General features: G+C 42.2%; 1 protein-coding gene across 1 annotated transcript in view; it reads left to right on the forward strand.

Annotated features, from left to right (window-relative positions):
- The window catches only part of LOC135259322 (serine/threonine-protein kinase 32B-like), a 53,392-nt gene extending 28,465 nt beyond the window's left edge, over window positions 1-24,927 (forward strand). The window contains exons 5-12 of the mRNA XM_064343557.1: window positions 4,085-4,122; window positions 8,166-8,255; window positions 11,881-11,984; window positions 15,628-15,744; window positions 16,725-16,850; window positions 19,054-19,185; window positions 20,640-20,704; window positions 23,317-24,927. Of these exons, the coding sequence (XP_064199627.1) occupies window positions 4,085-4,122; window positions 8,166-8,255; window positions 11,881-11,984; window positions 15,628-15,744; window positions 16,725-16,850; window positions 19,054-19,185; window positions 20,640-20,704; window positions 23,317-23,455 (811 nt within the window). The 3' untranslated portion in view covers window positions 23,456-24,927. The remainder of the gene's footprint in view (window positions 1-4,084; window positions 4,123-8,165; window positions 8,256-11,880; window positions 11,985-15,627; window positions 15,745-16,724; window positions 16,851-19,053; window positions 19,186-20,639; window positions 20,705-23,316) is intronic.
- The last annotated feature ends 797 nt before the right edge of the window (window positions 24,928-25,724 follow it).

Genomic DNA, 25,724 nt, shown 5'->3' on the forward strand with positions numbered 1-25,724 from the left:
GCACTGAGTAGTGTGGTTGTGTGGTCCTGTTCATAGCACTTAGTAGGGTGGTTGTGTGAACCAGTCCTGTTCATAGCACTTAGTAGTGTGGTTGTGTGAACCAGTCCTGTTCATAGCACTTAGTAGGGTGGTTGTGTGAACCAGTCCTGTTCATAGCACTTAGTAGTGTGGTTGTGTGAACCAGTCCTGTTCATAGCACTTAGTAGTGTGGTTGTGTGGTCCTGTTCATAGCACTTAGTAGGGTGGTTGTGTGAACCAGTCCTGTTCATAACACTGAGTAGTGTGGTTGTGTGAACCAGTCCTGTTCATAGCACTTAGTAGGGTGGTTGTGTGAACCAGTCCTGTTCATAACACTGAGTAGTGTGGTTGTGTGGACTTTGGGGTTCTGGTCGCAGAAGACATGTGGGCTCTGGCTTTCAATTATTGGTGCCTCCTGCAACAGGAAGGCACTGTGGGAAACTGTGGCCTATGAAAGTTACTCATTGTGAGGGTATCCATCTTACTATAAGTCATTCAGTTATTGCTTCCAGAGCATTTGATCTTGGAGGATGGGTTCATACATCATGAATTATTGCATAAACATAGTCTAATACAGAAGAGGTTGTGTGTCTCTGCCAAATTAAATACTACAGTAGCACTGTTAAAAATGCAGAAGGCTTCTGTTAAAGAAAAATGTGACCTTGACAGGATTCTTGACATTTTTTTGTTTTTCAGTCTGTCCATTTTATTTATCTCCAATCATTGCGCATGGAAATTGCTTTCCTTTAAATCTCGGCCAAATGACACCGCTCAGTGCCCTGATTAAATGATGTCACCCGAGTCATAAATCTGCTTGTGCCCATGGATGACTCGAAGCAAATGGGCGTTGGAAAGGCGTCAAATCGCCACCACTGTAGAACTAATAGGATTCTAATGACCGCATGAGCAGTTTGGACACCATCAAAGCTATTTGTTGGAAATAGATAAGAAAGAAATAAAGACAAATTATTTTTCAATTCATTGGTTTGAACTCGAGTGTCAACCCGAAGAAACAAAGCGTTTTGCAGTTTGCAATAAAATTTCATGATTGGCCTCCAGACACATCAGATGTTGTTAAGGTGAATACTCCGCTCCCATGTTGTTACATTTCAGTCTCAGTTCCATTTCAGGTAGAACATATTGCCGCTCTGTAAATGGTTTCGGTAGTTTTCACAGAAATATTACTGTATAATGACCATATCCTTACTGCAGAATCTGTATAGTCTGTAGCTGTAGATCTGCAAAGCATTCTGGTCAAAATTTAATGTCGGGGGAAATGTACAGTAGATCTATTTTTAGTACTTGCTTTGACTGTCAAAGTTTTCCAGCCACAAAAGGCTTCTTAACGTTGCTGCCCTTAAAATTGGGGTTATTTTCAACATGCAAAGTAGTGCAATTTGTACCGTAATTAAAGTAGCTCTGAATTATCAAGGACTATTTTGGTAATCACAGCAACTTGTATAATGGGTAGATCCTGTGATATTTTTGGAAGAGAACCTGTGTTGCTTTTTATTTAACTCGATATGCACGTTGCCCTGCTGAATTATATTGTATTTGTTGTTTGTGTAGACTTGGAATTTGTGCAACTAATACCCCTTTCCAGTCCGAGTGAAAATTCTAAAATTCTACCGGCAGGTGGTAGTAACATGAACGTATGTTTGTTGTGTGATCATACTACATCACACATTAGGGGTTTATTATAGAGGCATAATCCGGTCATATTTAAAATTAAAATGGAAATCGGCAATTGCATTTTGTTTTCATTAGATGTGCGCAAAAATAGTGAGAAAATTCTAATTCTAATTCTAATGAGTGTGTGAGTCAGTGAATGGTGTGTGTGCCCTGCGATAGATTGGCGGCCTGTCCAGGGTGTATTCCTGCCTCTCGCCCAATGCATGCTGGAATAGGCTGCAATACCCCTGCGACCCTGCTCAGGATAAGCGGGTATAGATAATGGATGGATATCATACTCTACCTGACACAACCCTATCATAATTAAAATGCAAATGTAAACCATCAAACCTGTACATTTGAAATAACATTTTCTTCTTGATGACAAAAAGAAAATAAATAAATTGATCATCTTACTTTCCATGTTTGAAGCACATCAAACTTCTCCCAGGTGGACATAATGACATAAATGAAAATCTACTGTAGTTCTGTCGTTTGCAATTTATTGTTGTTTGGCATCTACCATGACAAAATTCTAATAATAATGCACCCTCCTTTACAGTTTCATTTTCAAAGTCGGTCAGTATTGTGTTTGTTCACACTGTGAAATCTATTACAGAAACCTACAAACTAATTGCTGCAAGCAAGTAACAGAATGGTAAATGTTACATTATTGCTAATAAAGTGCATTTAATTAATTTGCTTCACAGGTGCCCTAATACTTTGCATGCAGGTCACTGATGTTTTGCTCACTGTGGTAAATTACTAATTTGTGCTGTAGGCTGATATTTCTAAAGCACACGGTGATATTATCTGATTTCGACAATCTTGGTTGTCGTATTCAATTTCTGAGCTGCTAACCCACTCTTGCAGATAGATTACAATATAATCTATAAATTACATTTTAATCCATTGTTATCAGACTGCAATAGCTGTGTGTCCATTGGTGCAAAATAAGCAAACATTTTTTTTGATTGCAGCTTTTTTGCACTCATTTCAACCAAGAGTGGCTTAATTCACCACACATGAACACCTGTAAACATGGCAAGTGGGCCTATCTGTGACAGGAAGTGAGTGATCCCACACAGTGCAAGCAGAGAGCCAGCAGGTAGCATATTTTGACTTGGAGTAAAATTTGGTTCTGATATAAACAATGTGAACTTCTGATATGAACTTTCCTGGTCAGGGCTGTCCCACTAGCCACAAAATCATGTGAAAAAACATTTCTGTGTAAAGATACTTGGATTGAAAAACAGCCAACACCAAGGTTTCCCCAGGATGACTTGCGACTCACTTCCGCGGGGCTTTAGGGTCCGTCTGTGCTTTCCAGACACTCCTCACCTTGTTTGTCTGCATTCCTCAAAGGTGAGACGTCACCAAAGCTGATCTCCGATCAGGGTAGGACAGCTGTGACCTGACAGCCGGGGTGGTGGGGGGAGGGGGGGGGCTTGGGGATTACCTGTTGCCGTGAATGGGGAGCTGACAGGAAAAGTCTATTAGTGATGCTGAGAAACGCGACACCTCTCTCGGGGCAACAGGGGCTGTGTGTAGGAACACAGCATGACAGCCATAGAATACAACCATGGTTTGGAAGAAATATGAGGTTTAACTGCCAATAATCGATATTAATGATCAGGGTCTTTTTTTTTTTGTCTTTTTTTTTGCATTAAACTTGTCATTCCTAAAAAGGCCTGCTGGGGTACATGTAATTAAAACGTAATATGCATTTGTTTTTTCAATAAAGCCACCTCATGGCTATATACAATCAGACTGGCTTCATGAACTGGTGTGAGTACTTCAAGTGATAATATATCTTTATAACATCAACTTGTCATTGTTGCAACAAATAGCTCATAATCTTGGTAAATACGGCAAGTGACATTTCACAATTTGAGGAGCTGAGTTTGTTGTGATGGTAATAACCTGGCTCTTGCAGAAGAAAGCTGCTTGGGAAATCATTTTGCATATTAACTAAAGAAGGAACATCTGATTGAAACATCTCTGATTGCCCTTTTAGTGTTTTTTTTTTTGTGGGCTATGCAAATGCCATACTTAATTTTCATTTGAGTGGATATTTATAAAAAAAACCCGAGAAGCAAATGTCATCTGCTCTTCTAAAAATATTTCTGCCCTCTCCGAACTGTTAACTGGGATCCATCCTGGCATTTGCTGTAGATTCTGTGTCATGGCATACCACAAGGGAGGGAATGCAAGCCATCAAATCAACGACAAAAATCAGCCTGAGGGCCAGTCAGTGTGCGATCCTCACCCCCCCTTCTGCCCAATCCCCTGCTTTCTGCAGGCCCCTTAACGCTCTTTCGTCTCCTGCTGTGAAGGAGCTGCACTCCTCCAGCATTTTTGGTCCTCATCCCTCTTTTTTCCTCCTGTTTTTCAGAGACATAAAACCTGACAACATTCTCCTAGATGAACACGGTAAGCTGCACCTGTTCGTTCAATGCGTCATTCATTCTCTCATTCCCTCATCCATTCCTTTGTTCATTGGGACAGCTTGCGGTTACATTTGTGATATGTGGTGCTCTGCAGCAAAAACCATTAAGCCAAAGGATAGTTTTTTGCAGTCAGCGCAATATATAAATCTTTTACTGAGACAAAGAGAATGTTTGGATGTATCTGTTCTTTTCTTCTGTCTATTTTATAAATTCTGTAAATAATAAATGGACAATATATCATGGAGAGCATTGTAAGTGGTTTTTGAAATGTGCCCATATGAAATCCTGGCAGTACGCATTGGACTGAGGAAAGCAGACAGGTCAGGATAATCTGTCTCTCTGTGATGGTAGAAGCAGCCAGTTAAAGGTAGTGCACAGAACTTTATCACAAGAGCAGTGTCCCTGCATTAAGGTCAAGCCAAAAGCCTACCCCTTACTCTTCCAGCCGTGACACAGCTGTGTGCTTTCAGAGCACTTAGTGCTTAACCCACAATTACGGCCATACGAAAGCGTAACCAAGCTTCTTTTTCCTCCTTTGCGTCTCATTCGCTAATGGCCAGACCGTAACAGAGCTCACACACATTTAATAACAGCCGTTAGTAAGGAGGCAGGCTTAGCTTTAGAGTTGCAGAAGTCCACAAAGTGTGTTAAACAAGGGAAAACAAGACTGCCCACATCTCTTAGAATAAAAATAAATTAAGAAGCATGAAAAATCAACTCTGTTCGAGACATTTCTTCTTTCATTAACTAAAGAAGAGCAGCAGGGTGCAGAATTCATTGAAAACTATTTTTGACCTGCAGAAGCACTGACAATAGTCTTGTCTGTTGTATTACAAAACCTGCTGAAAGACACAGATATTTTCCAATGTTGCTAAATTAGACCTTGATCCAACAGCCTTGCGGCGTGGTGAAATGCTGTCTGGTCCACAGGAGAGGCAGCCAGATATTACCATGCATTTTTCTGAAATCATAAGAGAAAAATATGCTTCCGGCCCGAAGCTAGTATTAAATTAATAACACCTCTTTCTCTCTGTCTTGACTCATCTCTCCATTGCACTTCCCTCTTTACCTTGCCATCACTCTTTCCTGCAATCTCTCGATCACTCTGCCTCTTCTCTACCTCACCGCCTCCCTATGCCAGGTTTGTGGAGTCCTGTCATTTCATTTATCATGAGTAACGCCTCATCTTCTCTTAGTCTTTAGGCAGGTCCTTTACTCCAACCGACAGAACACTCTCGTGGGTTTGAATAAGCAAATTATCCTCCTTTTTAGATCTTTTAATATTTAAATTTTTGCCCTTCCGTGTACCTGTTTGTGATACACCTGTCTGAGAAACTGTGATACACAGTGGTGATTTTGAATGAATAGCACTGTATGGTGAGTCATAGTACAGAGCTGGCTTCAAATGAATCACACTTAATTACTTAAGCTTTTCTTATGGACCTCTCTCAGCTCGGGCACTCAGATTGCGTGGTGCAATACCGAAAGCACATGCATGTCTTCAGTTATTCTTCTCGCCTTGGTAACTAGCCCCTTTCACAGAAAAGTTCTTCCTGAGTGTGAAGTGAAAAAGAAGCTCAAACCTTTGAGTCTTTTGATTGATACGATCAGCTTCAGCAATCTGACCAAAAATTGAATACTTTCAATACTCACTGATGTTGAAAATGATATTACACACCGCATTATACACCGTACTCATTTAACTAAGAGGTTGAGAAAGGGGCTAGGAAGTGTAACCAAAGGGGGATGCGATGATTGATAGGCCTATTTACTAAATTAAAAGCGTAAAACGTGGCACTGACTGAAGAGATGGTGTCTAACTCCCCAAATCAAATTCAATTAGTTGAAATGTTGTTTATACAGCACATAGCCACATCTTGTTATTGAAATACTCCAACAAAAGGCTTGCTATTTGACACATGTGCCCTGGTTTAATTTATTTGATTTTAATAATTTTTGTTACTTCCACCCCTCATAGTCAAAAACTGTCACTTTCTGTTCAGCAAATTCAGACAAAATGCCTTTCCCAATCCTGCTCATAGACGAAAGAATGGCTGCTTTGACCAAGTAATCGGACGATTGCGTGTCAAGAGTGGAATAAATCTTGGACTAACACACACCGTAGAAGAAGTGCTTAAAATTCAACAGAACGCAATTGGCCACCTTCTCAAATGAAATAAAAACACTTTCATTTCCTTTTCATTAAATTTAGGAACTAAGTAAATATTTTTTAGCCAGATCAACTGTCTGTCTGTCGTGGATCACTGTAGATTTTCAAGTTCAAATTCAGGCTGTAGTCTAATTTCTGTTTCAACTAATCCTTAGCATTCCATTCATCTTAATCCACTATCCTGGCACAGTCGATCCTTCTAGGCCTATGCAGTTCAGTTAGCTGAATTCGAGTGGCATTGACGCAATGACAGATTGCTATTAAAGTACAAAACGGGGCGCTTCCAACAGAGGTGGACTCCAACTCCATGGAACCCCTGAGCTAGAAGGCTAGCAAACCAACTGGTGGATGGTGGTTCAACCGTGCCGCAACAAGCTGATTGTTCTGGGCTTGGCTCGGCCCCCGGATCGGTTGGTGTGCCATTTTGTTGAGCTTCTTTTTGTAGTTCAATTGTTTCGTTTTGTTACTGTTTTTTATAACACACAAAGCAGATAACAAAAAAGAAAAGTGGTGGACTTCGCTGGTGGACAAACAAGACAAAAACACACAAAATAAATGGCCAGAGTAGAGATCAAAAAAGAAATAAACAGAATATAGGTGGGAAACATGACACAAAATAGCCCTGTTGCTGTCATCGACCTTCCAGAAAAGAGAGCTACCAAACCAAAATTCTCCTTAGAACAAAAACCTCCCTTTGCCTCCAATATGTTGTGCTCCCAGTGTTTGTTTTAACTTCCATTTGCTGCATTTCTTACCATTTGACTGACCTAGCGGTGTGCGCTTCCTCATATTGACAGAGTACAGTAGCTTTGAGCTGCAAACTATTACAATTGCTACATCATGGCTCTCCAACCCTGGTCACGGAGAGCTGCACAGACTAATGTTTTTTGTTTTTTGTAAGCCAGATTAGTTGTGCAATCAGCTTATTTAACTTCTCAATTAAATGCTGACTACCATGAAAAAACAGCAGACCCTGCTGCTTTTCAGGACTAGGGTTACATAATTTTACATCACTGACAGGTGGGGGAAGGGGTGGAGGTTGGGGGGGGGGGGGTGTTGGCTCTGGACAGAGAACAAGGATTGTGAAAATCCTTGTTCTCAGTCATCTCAGTTTTGACAGGACTGCTCTCTCACTTCTGGCAGCTCAGCCTTTTGAATTAAGAGTGGTGAGCCATTAATTACATGCAATAATGAACAGCAGTCAATGGAGAAAGTACATCAAGAGGAACGTGTCTCTGGTCTCAGTAACGCTGTGCTGGGGTACGCTTGCCCGATCCTGCCCTCAGGCATGCTGTCCATTGACAGTTATGGACCATTTCTGCTCATTGGATCTCAAGTGGGATTAATTACTGCTCATACGGCTGACACTTGTAGCCAGAGAAATGTGAACAGCATCGCGTTCTTTCTCTTCGGTTATAATTGGAGAGAATGCCCTCACCGGAGGTTAAGGATGTGGCAGGTTAGCCCATGTGGGGTACAAACCCTCCTGTCCAGAGGGCACCAGTTGCACAGCTAACCCAGAACTGTGCCCTGTGCCTGCAAAGCTCTAAAGCTGCTCACAATGTGTAAAGGAAACATGGTGCCCTACATAATTCATTTAATGAGTCTTATCGAAGGTGACAGTTTAGACACCGCACACACGCACACACGCACACAAATGCCTGTGAACTTGTGTGTCTTTGTGTGACAGTTATGATCAATCCATAGAAAGGTTTACCATTTTCATCCATGCATGCATGCATTGGCACCAAGTCATTTATTTTATTGTTTCACCACCTTAACCACAGGATACAGTAGCAACCATCCTTACAAGTGGAATCCCTCTAAGTGACCGGACTGTGATCTGTTCTTCCTAGGCCACGTGCACATCACAGATTTCAACATTGCCACTGTGCTGGGGGACTCAGAGAAAGCCACATCCATGGCTGGGACCAAGCCCTACATGGGTGAGTGCCATGGCCACTTGTGCTTTGGGTCCACAGATGAGCCTCATTTACAAAATCTGTCTGAAAGCAACATTTTCAGGGTTGACTGAATTCTGCAATCAAATAATTTGCTCAAGGGTCACTAGTGCTAGACTGTATTCTAGCCTTTTTAATTGACTTAGTTTGCTATGTGATGTTAATTTCCTTGCAAGACTCACAAAAATTGAGTTTAATAAAACATTCCTGGGCTTGATTCAAAAGTAATAAACAAGAAATCAGAAGAAAAAATCTGAAGAGTACTGAAGAAATTAACTTATTAGCGTAAACTGCATTAAGCGAGTAAGTAGCCACAGGCAGTAAAAAAAAAGGGCTAACTACACTGATGTATATGTGCAAGCACAAATATCGCTTTGCGCATTTCTTCAGTGCTTAAACTGCGCAAATGTATTTCTTCAGTGCTCAAGAGTTTTCATATTTTCTGTGTATTAGTTTTGATTTTTCTGGGAAATCTTGGCTCTTCTCCACTTTCTTATATGTCTTTGTTCCAAAAGTTAAAAAAAAAGAACAGATTTGTGATCAAGGTGTCAGATGCGATCAATAAGCAAGCGCTGGGAGACTAGTGTTCCGTCCTGTGTCTCTGACCTTACAGTCTGTGTACGGGCCTATTGGCTGAGATAGCATCACCATCACAGCTTATCTGAGCATTTCCTCTTTGTTTTAGTAGATATGGAAATGAATACCTGCTCATGTGTAATTCATGCAATTTGTCTGTGAAAAGGGCTGCTATGATTGGATTTTAATTGGATGCCTAAATACCCACAAAGTAGTTTCCGAAATTTGGAGCTACATCATTTGTGAAGCGACAATGCTGTTATATATGGTTCACGTGTAATATTTCCATTTTTTCTGTCCAAATAAGATCATTTGTTAGGCTTCAGTTGGCTGGCTGCTATACCAAATAATTGTAATATGCTCTCAGATATCATTAGACTTAGAGTAGTAAACATCGTTATGGAAAGGAGAACTTCACGCTAAAAATTGACAAAGTGAGACAAATTGAATTTGAAATTATTGTTTGGTAACGCTGCAGAGTGGTATACATGGTACAGTGATGAAGCTCTGAGTACAGAACACTGCATTTTCCGTCACACAATGACAGTCAGATGCACTTAGGGCCAGGCCAAGCAGAGAGATAGAGACAAAAACAAAAGCAGACAGGCAGACAGAGGGAGAGACAGACAGAAACAGACAAACAGTGACAGAGAGCGAGAGAGAGAGGCCGGAACAGAAGCAGACAGTGACAGAGAGAGAGAGAGAGAGACAGAAACACAGTGCGAGAGAGAAAGAGACAGAGACTAAAATGCAGATAGAGCTACATTAGGAAGGCAGGGGCATTGGAATACGGACTCATTCGGGCATAACGTGTGAGTGGAAAACGAAAATCCACTGGCAGCCTCTGTTTTGTCACTGACTCGTTTCTAAGTAAACACACTGAGCTGAAGCACAGGAACTGTGAGGGAAGGTTCAACCTTGTCAGAAACCAACCAAACGAGACCAAAACACTAACAGATGAAGCCGAACAGGTAATTCATCACCAAGTTTATTCTATCAAACTTTGTTTTGACATTACGCAGAAGGCTACATGTTCAGGAATTCAAGAGCTGTCATGCAGACACAATCTATTAGAAGGAATTATGCATTCCCAAGCTGAAAAAGTGATGCAAATATCTATTTAATGAGGCATTTGCCAAACAGCGCAATCTGTCTTCCTGCTTACAGTGAGAAGCAATGGGCTCTTCACAGCATCTGTTTGCATTTAGAGATTGATTTTCCATATGGCTTTGTCTGGGGTGAGTTGGAACTGCGTCGTTCGTTGTTCCGCAGTTCTTGCCTCCTTCAATCGTGCCAATAAAATGTCCCAGGCTGAAAGTGGATGTTATCTCCGTATCTCAGCAGTGAGGCTGCACCTGCAATCGTTTGCGTGCATCACTCACCCTCGTGTTCCTTTCCCTGCTCGAAAACGCACAGAGGTGAATTAATTTTTTTCCAACCGTCTCAAGCGAGAACACATTGTATCGACCAGGTGAATGTGTTTTAACAAACGGGTGCGATCATCGCCACGGAATTTCACTTTTTTGCAATTCATGACCGGCTGCAGGTAGAAATGTGCAGTGCTTCTGTGTTCCACAGAACACTTTGCCATGCAGAGTCATCCATTTCACCAAACACATTTTATTCGAAGGGACAAACCCCCTCCCCCTCGCCCCAAATGACAAGAATAGAACGGTGCTTCTTTGAGGGCAGGCATTTTGAGAATTTCAAGCTCACAAGAGAGAAGAGCCCAAAGCCTTAATATGTGAGTCTTAATGTTTCAGGACATCATTTTGGTTTAAAAGGGGGCACATCCCTCCATGGCTGAGATTTAAAAAAAAAAAAACAGGAAGTCTCAGGAACAGGTGCTAAAAAGGAAGCCGCTGGACTGTGAAACCAATGGACAACTGTGTGAATGGTCTCTGATTTAGAATTGATATTTTGCCTGTCACTCTGGGGCTGAAAGTGACAGCTGTAGAATAAGTGGTAAAATTTACATGGGGGGGAGGGGTGATGTGTGCATGTGTGTGTGTGTGTGTGTGTGTGTGTGTGTGTGAGTACACGTGTGTGTGCGTGCATGTGTGTGTGTATATGTGTGCGTGTGTGTGTGTGTGTGTGTGTGTGTGTGTGTGTGTGTGTGTGCGTGTGTTGCTCAGGGACAGAGGGATTTGGGCCTTTACTGTTTCTCTCAGCTCTTAATAGCTGGGCACAGCAGGCCCCCGTTGGTTTTCTTAAAAGGCTTCCTCTGAGGAGTAACCAGCAGAAGAAAGACAGACATCTTCTGCCTGGCCACACTCTGTGCTGTCATGCTAACGTGGACCCAATGCAATTAGCCAAGATAGATTTCAGCTAATGGCACCTGACCTGCTGGAGGCTCGCCAGAAAGATCTCATGCCAGGAAAAATATATTTGGGTGCACAATAATATACAATAATAACAGCCTCTGCCAGTGTATTGTGCCTTGATGATTTTCTCTTGGTTTATTAATAATACGAATGTAACTAACACGTTGTATTTACTCAGTCGTCAATCAGTCATTACTCATAACCAGTGCAAGAGTGACAGAAGTGATGTTGACAAGCCTAGTGTGAGGAGAGCAGAACCCAAGAATATACATTTTGGTATTTTGTTCCAACTTCTTAGCACAATCACTTATGTGATTCTTAATTTTATCTTAATGTACTGATAAACCTATGAATTACAGGTGGTACTTGTTCTGCTAAATGCTTTGCTGCACTGTAATCTACTACTGCACTGGCATTGTTATAGAGCACTAATTAGATAATGATGAAAGGAAAAATCTGCCATACACCGACTCTCCAAGAATGGAATTGTATACCCCTGGTACAAACCCAGGAAAGTACAATTGGTAGCGAAAGTTTGCAATGGAAGATATGATGCATCACAGTCCGATATTAACACTGTACGCACGCACACACATATAGGTATGCTTGTCTATATACACACCGTGCAGAGGAATAGGTGTGTGATGTGCGATGATGCGTACATATGTTCCCTTTTACCTATATTTTTTTGGGGCATGTCTGTCTCATAGCTCCAGAAGTGTTCCAGTCCTTTATAGACGGAGGTCCTGGTTACTCTTATCCTGTGGACTGGTGGTCTCTAGGGGTGACGGCATACGAGCTGCTACGTGGATGGGTAAGATCAAGGGTAGAAACGGGTTACCGTGGTGACACTTCAGTGTGACCATACAATTGGTCTCAAAAAGTGGGAAAATGTGTTTCCTAAAACAAAGAATAACATGTCATGTACAATGTTTTATCAATGTGGCTAAACCGCACGTTTCCATTTTTGTCTTTGTTTGCTTGCTGAGTGCTCCTTGACAGTACATCAATTGACATCTGCAAAGTATAGTACATTGTCCACTATTTCTAAAATGATAACCTAGAGTTACAGAATAACCTAGGGTCCTCCAGCCCTTAATATTTAGAGTTCTGTAGTGTATGCATCCCTACCTCCAGTCGTAATGTTTCTTGAAGTACAAAGTTAATATGTATAGGTTGTGGACTAGACATGAAATAAAATGGATAGCATATGCCAAATACACACACATATACACAACCTCACATGCACACACGCACATCTAAACACATGCACACATGCAGACACGTATATGTGCACACACGCGCGTGCACACACAAACACAAACTTATACATACATTTCAAACTCGTCAGTACGTGGATATACAGAGGGTGGGAGGAAGGAGAGGGAATATGGATAATTCTGCTTTGAAACATATGTTCCTTACCATGAGTACAAAAGGATTCTCCTTTCAGGTTCAGTATAAGACCTCTGCAGGGCATGTTCGTTTGGGACCAGTTTGTTTTTTCATTGTTTTGTCATTCATTATAGTGTCCACAGTTATCCACCTCACGTGTGTCAGCAGGTCTTGGGTTTACAATATCCAAGATTCAAAAGCAGTATCTGCTTGATAAATACCATTATACAATTTAAAGGACCTTATATAAAAGAAACCATAAAATCCTCATAGTAATGTCATCTAGACTCAACAAAATCCGAATTGTTTCAGAAATGATCAGGTTTAACCAGTTTTCTGCAGCAGCATTCAATCAAGAATAGTCTGTCATTACCTCGAATCAATGCAGGCTATCAACCCAATCAGTGAGTGATTGTACAACAAGGAGAACAAGCAGAAAGCCTTCCGGAATAATTCTAGATTAATAACACCCGTCATGTTCTTGTGCTCAACATGGGTTCACAAAACACCAGGCTACCTAAGATGGAGAGGAGCGTAGAACGTGCGTATTTTGTTACAGCCCAGCTGAGGTGTCATTCTTCAGACAATCTAAAGCAAGCACACACCCGGTCGCTGGGATTGCTCGGCTGTAACTGTTGAAAGTACACCAAAGTACAGGCTCAGGCAATAATGGCAGCTGACCAGGGATAGAACCTGGGAGACCAGACCTGAGGAGCGAGCTCCGACGCCTGTCAGTGAACACGTCACACTGGAAAAACACACCCACACCGAGGGCAGGCGTTGGAGGAGTGTGTGTAATGCCTGTGTTTCCACCTATCCCAGCCCGTCTGAAGCAGATCACTCAAGTCCAGGCTGTATACATGTGGTTGGAGCAGCCGCACTTACATCTTTTTTGGAATTTTTTTTTTTTTTTGATAAATGAGTCTGATTGGTGGATTAGATATCGATTACTGATAGAGGCAGAGGATGAGGAAGATCAGACAGGACCAGAAAGAATAGAGTGCAATGTTGGCTTTGTTTGGAGAAATCTCAGCAACGACATTGAAGGAATTACCTATGTGTGCTTGAGCTCTACAAAGCTACCAGTCATCACTCTGAACTAGTCTACTGTTGTAAATTAGTTGGAATTTAATTACCTTTCCCAGTGGCACTGAAGTATTAGAGCCTGGGCTGATTCATACACTAATTCTCCTTTGAAGCTAGTCACAGGCTTTCTACAACTAATTCACGATTAATTAACTGAACCATAAATTTGCATTGTATGTTAGGTGAAAGTGCATATGCGAATTCCATTTAAGTGTCCTTGGAATCTGCTTAATGTTCCCACGTTAGAAGGCCTCCTGTCAGTAACTGCCTCCGGTCTGAACTGCTCCGTGCAGTCAGTGATGCCAAATGGAGTGTCAGACTCCGTGAAACTGCCTTCCAATCTCCCGGAAACACCTGCTGGAGCACAGCAGCATGGTACAGGTGACCATTATCACCTCTCTGCTGCCTGTTAAAGGCCAGACAAATCCCCCCACCTCTATCCCCCTGTCAAAGACCGCTGGGCTGGATTACTCTGCTTGCTTGGGGGCCAAGTGGAGCGCGGGTGGGGGCATCAGACGCTAATGTACAGGCCTAGCCTCGGGTGATGATGAATTCCTCTCTGTCCTCTGTTGGCGTGGCGATGCGGACATGACACTGCATTAAAGATGCGCATCTCTCCCAACATTACTGCATTAGACCCATGCATTTCAGCTAATGCACCGTTTGTAATGCACGCTGCGCTACAGCATTGAATTTCTGCTAACGCTATTGAAAATTTCGGCTGTTTGAAAGCATCTGCATTTCTAATGCCCTCTCCACAAATGTATGTGTGCTATGTAGCTCTGAATGGGATTTTTATAATGCATATTGCGTTAGAAGTGCAAATCTCTGAATGTGCTGTCATTAGTGCATACTTCCTTTGAACAGTGCATCTCTCTATGGGCTGTTCACAATACCTAATGCATCTACATCTCGTTGACTGTGCTCTGTAGACAAAAGGGACTCTAGACTTACTAGAGGTTAGTAACGGTGCTACAGAACCTTACTAACAGGTGCTGTAGCTAAATTCGCTGTTCAGTGACTGTACCTGTTAGCACAAACCTCTGCTTATGTATGAACTGCGTATAATCACTATCTGTACTTATGTCTGCAGTTAGTACATTTAAAAAGAGCAAAGGGTTACCTTGGGGGAAAAAAAGAATGAGAAATGAGAATCTTATTTTTTTCTACCACTTATGGTGAAGTTCATGTTGAGTTGCCATGACGATGGTGGAGCCTTGGACTGGGAGGCTTTCTGGTGCCCTGGTTTGCAATTGTAACACAAAGGGCTACCCCACCCCCATGTCTTCCTGTCTGCTGAGATTCCAGAATCCTGATTCATCCTGGTATTAAAGCATTCACAACTAATTCCAACTGTACGTGCCAATAGTGCCTGAAAGAAACCATTCAGATACCCCAGCCTGTCATTTCCAGGAGAGAATTGCAAATATAATTCCTTGTTCTCCAACTAAAACATGCAGTTTACATGGTGCATACAGGTATATCAGTGAAAGAGGGGAAACCAGTTGAATAAAATAAAGGAACAATATGTTTTTATTAAGTTGGTCAATAAAATGGTCTTTCGTTTTATGAATTTGATGTTTGCAATTACATGCAATATTGCTTGTGAGAACTGGCTGATTGTGTATTGAATATACTTTGAATATGTTTAGTGCTAAACGAGTTGGGTTTGAGGAGAAAATTTAAGAACAGTTTTTGGAATATCGAGGCCATGACAGAATCAACATCTTAAATTTTGACTTGAAATGAATAAATGTTCAATGTTTTATCTTTGAGAGATAATTAGGGTGATGGCTGAACCTGTCAAAAATGTATTTATGAGGAAAATAATCAATTTCATTTAACTATATATTACATTTAATTCAAGTTTAATTTTGAGGAGGTATGTTAATTGAATCCAGGCCTATGTAACAAGTGTAATTAGAGCAACAGAGTTGTATTAGAAAAAGCCTTTGAATGTCTTCTTGCTTTCCCAGCGGCCGTATGACATCCACTCCAGTACTGCGGTAGATGACATCATCAACATGTTCCGTGGTGAGCGTGTGCACTACTCCTCCACATGGTCCAAGGGCATGGTATCTCTGCTCAGGAGGGTGAGTGTCTGTGAGGTTGCGACTGACCAATCAGCAGCTTCCACATCAGACTGTGAGGTTTCTCTCCATAGAAACTGTCAGGATTTTTCTTTTTATATTATATTGTTATGGACTTCATATGATACTTATGAACCTCCATGTTAAAAGCATAAACAGCTTTGGTGCAGGCCTAAATGCATAACATATGTTTTGTCAAGGATTTAAGCACGATCCTTGCAAACAGACCTGCATTTTGATCATTTATTATACTTTTACTATTAGTTTGTGCTTATCTACCTGTAACACACAATGAAAAGAGGCAAAACCATTCCTGTTCTTTCACAATTCAGATTTTACCAAAATAGTTCATATTCCCTTGAATAACAATGACAACTTCATGTTAAGCACCACAGCAGTGTTTAAGTGTATTGTGTTTCATGCCATGGAAACTGACTGCATGTTTTGTGCCAGCGGGCATGTGTCACTATAAATTACGAGCAGATTAGAGGTTGTGTGACTTCATGTTGTGTTCCAGTGAGAAGAGAGCTGGCGCTTGTACGTATGTCGTGTGTAGGTGAGAAATTCTGACTGCACTTTGCGTTAAACATCTCCGTTTATTTTCAATCTGCTCCGCACACAAACCATCAGGTGCTAAAATCCCACATACGCTCTGAGTGCCAGAGAAGATGGCTTTCTGCCTCTTGAGCTCCAGAGAGCTCCAGACACATCGCACTTGCAAGCTGGCTGGGCTCCAGCTCACTTAATAACTGCCATATGGTTCTGAGTGCGAAGGGGGCTTCCCCCCATCTCCCACCTCCCGGCATGAGCACCAGCTAAATTCCTCTCACAGCCTGAGAGAGGTGTGCTTTCTGTTTTGTATTTATTTTTATTGGAAGCACAACCTTGCCTCTCCTGGTACTTGTTGCCCCTGCTCCCATCAAACCCCATCTGTCATTGAGCTGCTAATCATTACAGTCCTCTCCCCCCTCCCCTCTCACCAGCTCCTCGCCAAAGACCCCGAGTGCCGCCTCTCCAGCATGGCCGACATCCAGAACTTGCCCTACCTGGCCGACGTCAACTGGGATGCCGTCCTGGAGAAGGGCACGCCTCCTGGCTTCGTCCCAAACGTAAGAGCAGGGGCTCCTTCCTCGCTCCTCTCAGTGTCCTCAGGTTTACTGACACACAACTGCTACTTCACCGCTATCGTCAATTCGTATAGCTTTCACATGGGCAATTCTCGACAGTCTTGCTTGACAGAATATTAAAGATGATTTTGCATAATTAGCCAAATGTATATGATTGCAGTTTAGGAATATGCAAAATAATGGGTGCAAGTGTGCATGAAGGCACATAAGCTGTAATTTGCATAGAACATTGCCTGCAACTGAAAATCAATCACCCTCAAGTGGCAATTTTTGATTAAGTCAACTGCAGCACATAACGGTTTCTGAGACCATGTGACACCAGCTTTTCCCAACAAACAGCATTTGGAACTGAAAGGCTTGTTTTAGTGATCCTTTTGCGTGAGTGAAAGCCACTGTTAGGGGTTGAAATGGAAAGGTAGCTTGTGAGGTAAAGTGTCATATTTACTTGTAAGCAGCTGGGCTCTCGCTCCTCAAACACACACTTTACAATTATGTTCACATTCGGTCTGTCCCACATCTGTAGTGCGTTTCCTTGCTTTAATCTCTGTTCAGCTAATGGAAGTATAATGTGGTTCTCCGTGAAGCCTTGCCAATGGAGGGGCGTGACCTCCATTCACTGTCTTTCAGTGTCATTGCATTTATCTGCCTCATGTATACATTTAATGGATCTCCAGTTTCTCTAGCTCTGTTTCTCTTGTTCTCTGGTTATTCTTTGTTTGCTAGAAGATCACAGCGTGCATTTAGCTGGAGCGCTGGCCAGCCATTCTGACATTACCAATGAACCATTAGCACACATGCTGGGAGTCGACAGCTCATTGGCTTAGCAGTCCATCACTATATCATATTGCGGTTTGGGGGCAGGCGTTTTTGAGCAGCGAGAGACCTTCACACGAGGAACGAACAGCAGTGTCAGCCGAGCCATTGATCTCCAGCAATGCAAAGGGTGTGTTAATGATCCAATGACAGCTCTGGGTCTGTGAGCTGAGACTAGGATGCAGAATGTCCGCCACACAAGGAATTAATTCACACATTCAAATTTGTCGGAAATCGTATCAAATTGTAGCTTTCATTTCATTTCATTTTCACATACTTTAAAGCAGACCAAAATATTCCACTTCAAATTACAATGAATTAAAATAGAATGAATGCATAAAGGCCCTAAATTGGCTGTTTGGGGAGGAGGTAAAAGTTATGCAATTGTGGCTAGGTGGCAGACAACTTTGTGAATGCACCAGAGACAACAACAAAACGAAACTTCAGAGAAGTTTCTCAAAGCAATTATAAGTAGCCTGCTCTAGAGGGAAATGTGGGAAGAGAATTGTTTGGGGCTCCCTTGACCCAGCTGAACCCAGCAGCAGAACACAAACAGAGGGAGATATGAGACTGGATCTGGGAGCAGGCTAGGTCCACTACATTTCCATTACTGTAACAGACACAGAAAAATAGAAAAATAATGACTGGGATGTTTCTCATTCCTCTTGGTTGTTTAGACTCGTCTGAACCGCAATCACACAGTCGGTTGTCTGGACTGAACTTTCTCGGTTAACGTTTGACCCCTGTCTGCTTGCATCTGAATTTTATTGCGGTCCTGTAAATGGCAGGAAACAACTAAGCAATAAGAAAACAGTGTGCAGATCAGAATTCACAGTCCTCCAGAGTATAATATTGGCTTCATCTGTGCTCAGTATTCTGAGGTTTTGAACATGGGATTTTAGATGGTATTTTTTGACCGTGTTTTGATACTGACTCATTGTTTGTGTGTGTGTGTGTGTGTCACCTCTGGGAAAGTTACCAGTGCAAAGGTGATTTTAAAACGGAAGAATGGCCCACTGCACTTCAGGATTGAGCACGGGAAAGTTTTTGATGGACAGATTTGGGAAGGGAATTTGACTGACCTTGAGGAAGGAGAGTCACTGAACTCATTTTTATCTTTGCAGGTTGTCGAATGGAGAATGGGCTTTTCATGTTCATCATTTAGGCAGTCCCAGCTGCACTCCCTGGTGTAGTGCTCTTTAAGAGCATGCACACAAATTTAAAATTCTATCCAATACATCAGATGAGTTGAGGCACAGATTAGTTAGTTACGGGATGCGTATGTGTTAAACACCACTGACTGAACTTTGCATATAAATGATAAAGAAAGCATTCCAAAATCACGTTTGTGGCTTCTTGTCGCCCTCTGTAGAAAGGGAGGCTGAACTGCGATCCTACCTTTGAGCTGGAGGAGATGATTTTGGAGTCCAAACCGCTACATAAGAAGAAGAAGAGGCTGGCAAAGAGCAAGTCACGTGACGGAAACAAAGAGGCCTCCCCACTGGTCAGACTAAGAATCATTTGAACTTCACTCATCTCTGCTAGCCAGTGTATGATCTATCAGCTAATCAATCAATCAATCTATGACAAATCTGTGACAGAATGCTTCACATGTAATCTTACATGAGAAGACCTATAGGAGTATATTAAATATAGTTTTTATAAAAATCAGTATCTTGTTCATAATAGATTCGTTATACAAATAACAATGAACTCTTAAAGGAATAAATAACCACATAAAAACTCAATAGTAGGTTTGAAAAAAGCATAGAACAAATTATAATGGGTGCTGATGATACATGATTTCTTATGATGCTGCTGATGGCTATATTGTTAATCAAATGTGCTTCATTGTGGAAATATTTAGTTACAATGTCACTTAGCAAAGGTTAATTCTATCCACAGAGTGTCAAAAGAAATGAATCATACACCTACTGCAAATTCCCAAAATTGCTTTAAAGATTTATAAATGTCATAAGCATCTTCTGACATTTTAGGTGAACATACATGACAGAGGTGACTAACTCCTTGTGCTGCATCACATATGGTAATCTGATTTAGCCATCAATCACTGTAATTGGAGTTCTGCAGCAACTAGATACTTATGCTCAGGCCACGACACTTGGATCTCCCAGCTGACTAGCCTGTTCTCTTATATGTAACAATAGGTTCATCACAGTGCACAATTACACTACACATGTCGGCATCTATCAGGATGGTCTAAAAAAAACGATCTAATTCACTGCTAAAGAGAGCTTGTTAAAATTGGTAGCATATCCAACTGAGATGGCACTGAGACCATCACCTTGATGAATGTCGGTGAGCATATGGCCCCTGGGTGGTTAACATGCCTGTCAGATATAGCTGTGGGGCTACCTCCTCACGGTTAAACTTCCAATGCACCGCCTGCTGTCACCCGCCATCTCTGAAATGACGGAACGGGCAGATGGGCTCCTTGACCTTGACCTGTCCTTGATGGACCATGTTTCACTGTGATGTCTCGTCAGGTTAGGAACTTCTGGCTGAGAATAGTGTACTGTATGAGCGGTGGGCAGCTCAGTTCCTCGAGGGCCACTGTGTGTGCAGGTTTTCTACCAATTTCAACCCTGGTGACAATTCACTTGTAGATTAGGCAACAATGAAATGTTTCATATAGGGACACCAAAACACTTACAAAAGGTCATTCATGAATCAATAAATTTAGCTTTAATTTAGCTCACTGTAGCTACTGAAGGCTTCTAAATAAACACTGAGGAAATTATTTAAAGCAGTAAGGTCAGTCAAACTTGGTACCTCTGGTAAACCAAAAAAAAAAAACATATATTATCACGTTGACGGTTTTTTTTTAATGTGTGCAGAAATTTTAAAACTTGTGCTTCTATGTTTTTGTGTTTCATTTCATGTCCCGTGCCCTTACTGGACAATCGTGGCGTCAATTATTGCTCCCTCCCACCAAAGCCCGCCCACTTGCAGCAGTGCCTGGAAACAGTGCGTGAGGAGTTCCTCATCTTCAACAGAGAGAAGTAAGAGTCGAGCTCTTAGCTCATCCATATCCTGCCTGTATTTCTGACCACTGTGTAGGGTTTGAACCCATATTTATAATGTCTGAATATTAAATAGGAGAGCCCTCTCAATGTAGCCTTCTTAAACACATATGTCTGAATACCGCACAGAGATGTTCTCCTTAACCTGCATTTGTATGTGTCAGACAGAAGTAACAGACTTCCCTTAGTATATGCGTCTTTAGCCCATGATATTCACTACTAAAATCTGAGTAATGAATTACTGTTGAAAGGCCGCTATTACAGCTGTCTGCACTCATGGGCCATCCTTTTAAATCTACGTTTTCAATGGTTTCCATAAGGGGAAGTTAGATTTTCGAAATCCCTATCCCCCTCCCTCTCCAGCCCACAAGCTCGTGCCTCGAGCCGCCATCTTTGATGGTTCAGCAGGGCCCTGTGTGAATATGTGTGGCAGGATGCGCTGTCAAAGCATTCCCAGCAGCGCACCTTCGCTTTCACACAGCCCGCGAGAAACACTGAGTCACACAGGAGACCGCAGGCTGTTAGCTTGCTGGCTACAGATAAACTGAGCGTGGCGGGATTACCCTCCTCCTGCAGACGCCGCGGAGGGAAACCGCTCCGAGGGGTGGGCCAGATCCAAGAAAGCCTAGCGGGCGAGCATCTTGCATCTGTGCCAGCTCGAGAAACGGGTCCTAACGCCGTTCAGCAACCGATCGGAAATGACTGCCGTCCGACGCGCCTTTGGAAAATCTTGGGGTGGCTCCTGTTTTTCAGACACTGGCAAAAAGGGGGTCATAGGATCCTTTCAGCAGACAGACAGATTCTTACATTAATAATTCATCTCCTCCATCACCCCGCGGGACTCTAACCGAGCCCAGGAGCCCACAGAGCTGCATTAGAGAGAAGAAGAAGTCAATAAGTGCTGCCGCTCTCCATTTGGGCTGATAGTAATATTAAATCCATAATTGGCACCGCGCTGCTGCAGAAGAGCCGCGGCCGGGCCGCGGGTCGGAGTGACAGCGGAAAAGTGAGAGCTGATCGACTCCCCACCGGACCGGCGCCACTCAGCGCAACCTTCACACTCGGCGGGAAGTCTTGGGCTCAGCCATTTGCTCCATCTCTTTAAAGGGGGGGGGGGAGTGGGAGGGAGGGTGATGGGAGGAGGAGAGATTTCTCTTCAGGATGAAAAGCCTGGTCAGTTTAAATGACGAGCGTCGATAACATTGTCATGCCGCACCGGCTATTAATGTATTAATGCATATTCTGCTAGTCATGTTCTCTAAAATTTCCCTTCATGAATAATTGAGTGATGTAGCGGGGAAAATGCCGTGTCCAATTAAATTACAGGGATTTCTCAGTGTCACTGTGGAGAAGCAAATGAAAGCGCGCTGCCGCTGCTGTTCCAGGGGTAATCCACGGAACTGACCTCAGCAGCATTAGCAGGAAAAGCCCTTTCTGTAAAAACTAAAACATTCCAGTATATCCGTTTACCAAAAATAAAAATGTATTATTATTATATATATACACACCACATGGCCAAAAGTATTTGGACACCTGACATCCAACATCAAATCCAAAATTATGGGCATTAATATTGAGTTGGTCCACCCATTGCTGCTATAACAACTGCCACTCTTCTGGAAAGGCTTTATAGTAGGCCAGGCACTGATTGGGCGATTAGGCCTGACTCACAGTTGGCTTTCCAATTGATCCCAAAGGTGTTGGATGGGGTTGAGGTTTTGGCTCTGTGCAGCCCATTCAAGTTTTTCCACACTGGAACTAAAGGGCCTAGCCAAAACCATGAAAAACAGCGCCAGACCAAGGGGTGTCCAGATACTTTTGGTCAAATATACTTTATATATACACATTATTTACATATAAAAACATATATAATGTCCCCACACAGTACAAGAGGGCTAGTCTTCCAATTGTCCTTGTAGACTACAACATGTAGTGGCAGGAAATTAAAAAGGATGCACACGTGCACATGCACACAATGTTTGTTGTAGCCATCACATGTGAGATGCAGCTGTGTTTCATAGGGAGATACAGTTGCCACTGTTGTCCTGAACCCCACTTTCATTGTACAATCTGAGCCAAATGCTGATCCAGTTACACCTTCACTCCAAAAAAAAAAAAAAAAACTCACTTTCATGTGCCCTGTTGTGTTGTATGCCATTGACAGTAATAGTCATGAGCTCTTGCCCATGGTCACCCTCCTTGTAAAAATCCAAAATATTGAAATTTGAAAGATAAAGAGCAGAAAACATATTGTGGCAATTCACAATATATAGGCAAATACACAAGTTATGGCTTTCACATACTAAACAATGTTTTAAAACACATTTCTGGGAAATATATCCTTTTTATATTTCAAAAAGTCTACATACTGACTGACTCTACCCACAGCCTCCTTATAAGGTCAGCACCAGTAATGCTAAGTGGCCTGAGCCAGTGCAGTTCATATAGTGGAAAACTAGCTGCTATTTGTAAGTGCGCCTACCTTGCCCCAGCTCTGCAGCAGTCAGAGGGTGTTTACATCATAAACACATTATCGGAGGAATGCATTACCTCTCCCTGCTGTGAGCTCATAAATCACACCTGTCTTTCAGACTGAAAAAACAGGCAACCGGTGTCCAAGAGGCCAGCACGGAGAGCCGGCCGGCCTCACCCGCCCCCACGAAAATGGAGGAGGGGCACAACAATAACACAGTCCAGCCTTCAGAAGAGACTGCTGTTGACAACAGCTAGGCTGACAAGGCCGAATGAGGGGTGACGAACCTTTTGAAAAAAAGAAACAACGGCAACTGAAAAATGGGCCCCTCCAGCTGTTCCTGTGCATGTGATCCCTTTTGCTACAACGAAGAAAAAAATCCAGCGATACTCAAACTGATTACAGTGTGAAGGTGAATGATGTCACCCAACCTGACCGGGACATCATATACTTTGACTATGACATCACCCAGCAGGCCATTGCTTAATTCCAAGCTGCGTGGAGAGAGATAAAAAAAGAAGTAAAATTCATTAGTTACAAAGTTTTATTTGGCACCTGAAGCCGAAGCCACCATTTTCTATTGACCAAATACTGCTTTTCGCGTATGACTGTGTTTCTGTGAAAAAAGACTGTGTGTGTGAACTTCATGTTTTTGGTAAAACACACATTCTCTGTCATCACACTATGACTACCACAGCAAGTTCCCCTTCTAAAGAAATCGCTTTCACTGTTAGAAAATGGCCTTTTTAAATCGACCAAGATGGGGGGGTAAGTTGTGCAGAAATTAAAACTACTTCCAATTGCCTTAATGCACATTTTGACTTGTTTTGCATTTTTCCAAATTGCCGCCAAGTTATACTTTTTTTATAAGGTAGACTATTTCCATGTGCATATGCTAATGTTCATAAGGCACTAAGAACAAAATTGCGACTCACGCAAATGGAAACATACCTACTATGTGGCATACACCCACACTGTTTACTGAGTGAAAAAAATGTATATCGATGCCAAAGCCTTTTTGTCCAGCACCATAAATTACAATAAGAGTGAATCTATGAGTCTATCTATAATCTAATGCAGAGGGCATGACAATATGATTATTTATACTGGATGAATTCCCCTCAGTTTCAGTACAGTACACACATATATTGGCTTATAATACAAGCAATATATCTGTCAATTAATTGACAGCTCAGTAGCATTACCTTAGTTAGTGAATGTAAATATTTACATCTGGTTGCAAGTCTGGATTTATATTTCTAACATTTTGGTATATAACAAGAGTTATTCCATGATGAAAACTTGATTTAAAATGAAGGACTGATCTCTAGCTTTGGAGGAAACCAATATGTTCCCCATACTGTGTCTGTGTTTGTATGGCCAATTGTCTTCTATTGGTTTCAATAGCATGAAGTAGCTTGACAAAAAAGTATATATCTCCTTCCCAGCATCCTCAGCTTTGTTGAGGTGGTAGTAGCTCTGAATTGCCAGAATAAAGTAAGTCTTACTACTGTACATCTTTCCCCCACACTCTGTGTACATGTTAATATAACATTTCTAAAAATGATTTTGTATGTCCCTTTTTAGGAACAAGTTTTTGAGATACTCTTCTTCATTTCCCCCTGTTCGGAAGGCCTTGATGCACAATTTGACCTGTTATTACTGCCTCTCAGTAATGTGCATAAAATAAGACACAGCACAAAGTAAATCTAACAGCGTATGCAATTTATATTTCTCGTTCTGTTTTTTTTTAATTTTTTTTATTACCGACTGTGTAGAATGAATCATATGGTCTTATTTTCTCACCAATCAGTATCCTCAGAAGCATTCCTCATTCCATTTATGGTAAAAACTGATGACCTCAGCATTGCTCCGATTATGTACGCGAGACATTCATTCGCGTCTCACGGGCCACTAAATACTGTTGTCCTATGTCCCCCTAATTGGGGCTATTTCTGCTAAATGAGTTGACATTTTCCAGTCAATTTGATGCAGAGCGCTTCGAAAGGCTGTATGGTCCAAGGCACTGTACCTCCTTTCCACTGAACTCTGAGGCGGGAAAGCATAGCTCTTTTTATAGAACGGGCTGAGAACTGCAGGACCGCCAAAACAGGTGGAGTTTCAGACCCCAGTGCCCCGTGCCCGTATAAGGGTGAGGCGGAGCAGAACAAGGGGAACTGAGACTCAGATCAGTTCTCCTGAACAGCTACAGATCTGCTCCAGTAGCTGATTAGTCCACTCTCGGCTGAACAAGATGTCCGCAGACCCAGAGATGGTCTCTCAATCATTAACTACTGATGAGGGGCACGGTGACTCGCAGTATATGGGGAGGTCAGCACACACCCACCTTACCGTCTGTGAAGATGGAATTTGAGATGTCTCAGTGACCATGCCTCTACTTTTTTTTCTTTGCAGTTTTTTTCGTGATCTGCCTCACAAATCGGTACTTCGGTAATTTATGTACAGTACATCTCTCCCCTGATACGCAGGCTTTAATTGAGCATATATAACCGTGTTGCAGCCAGT

The sequence above is a fragment of the Anguilla rostrata genome, chromosome 7 (assembly GCF_018555375.3).
Source record: "Anguilla rostrata isolate EN2019 chromosome 7, ASM1855537v3, whole genome shotgun sequence".
NCBI classification, from domain to species: domain Eukaryota; kingdom Metazoa; phylum Chordata; class Actinopteri; order Anguilliformes; family Anguillidae; genus Anguilla; species Anguilla rostrata.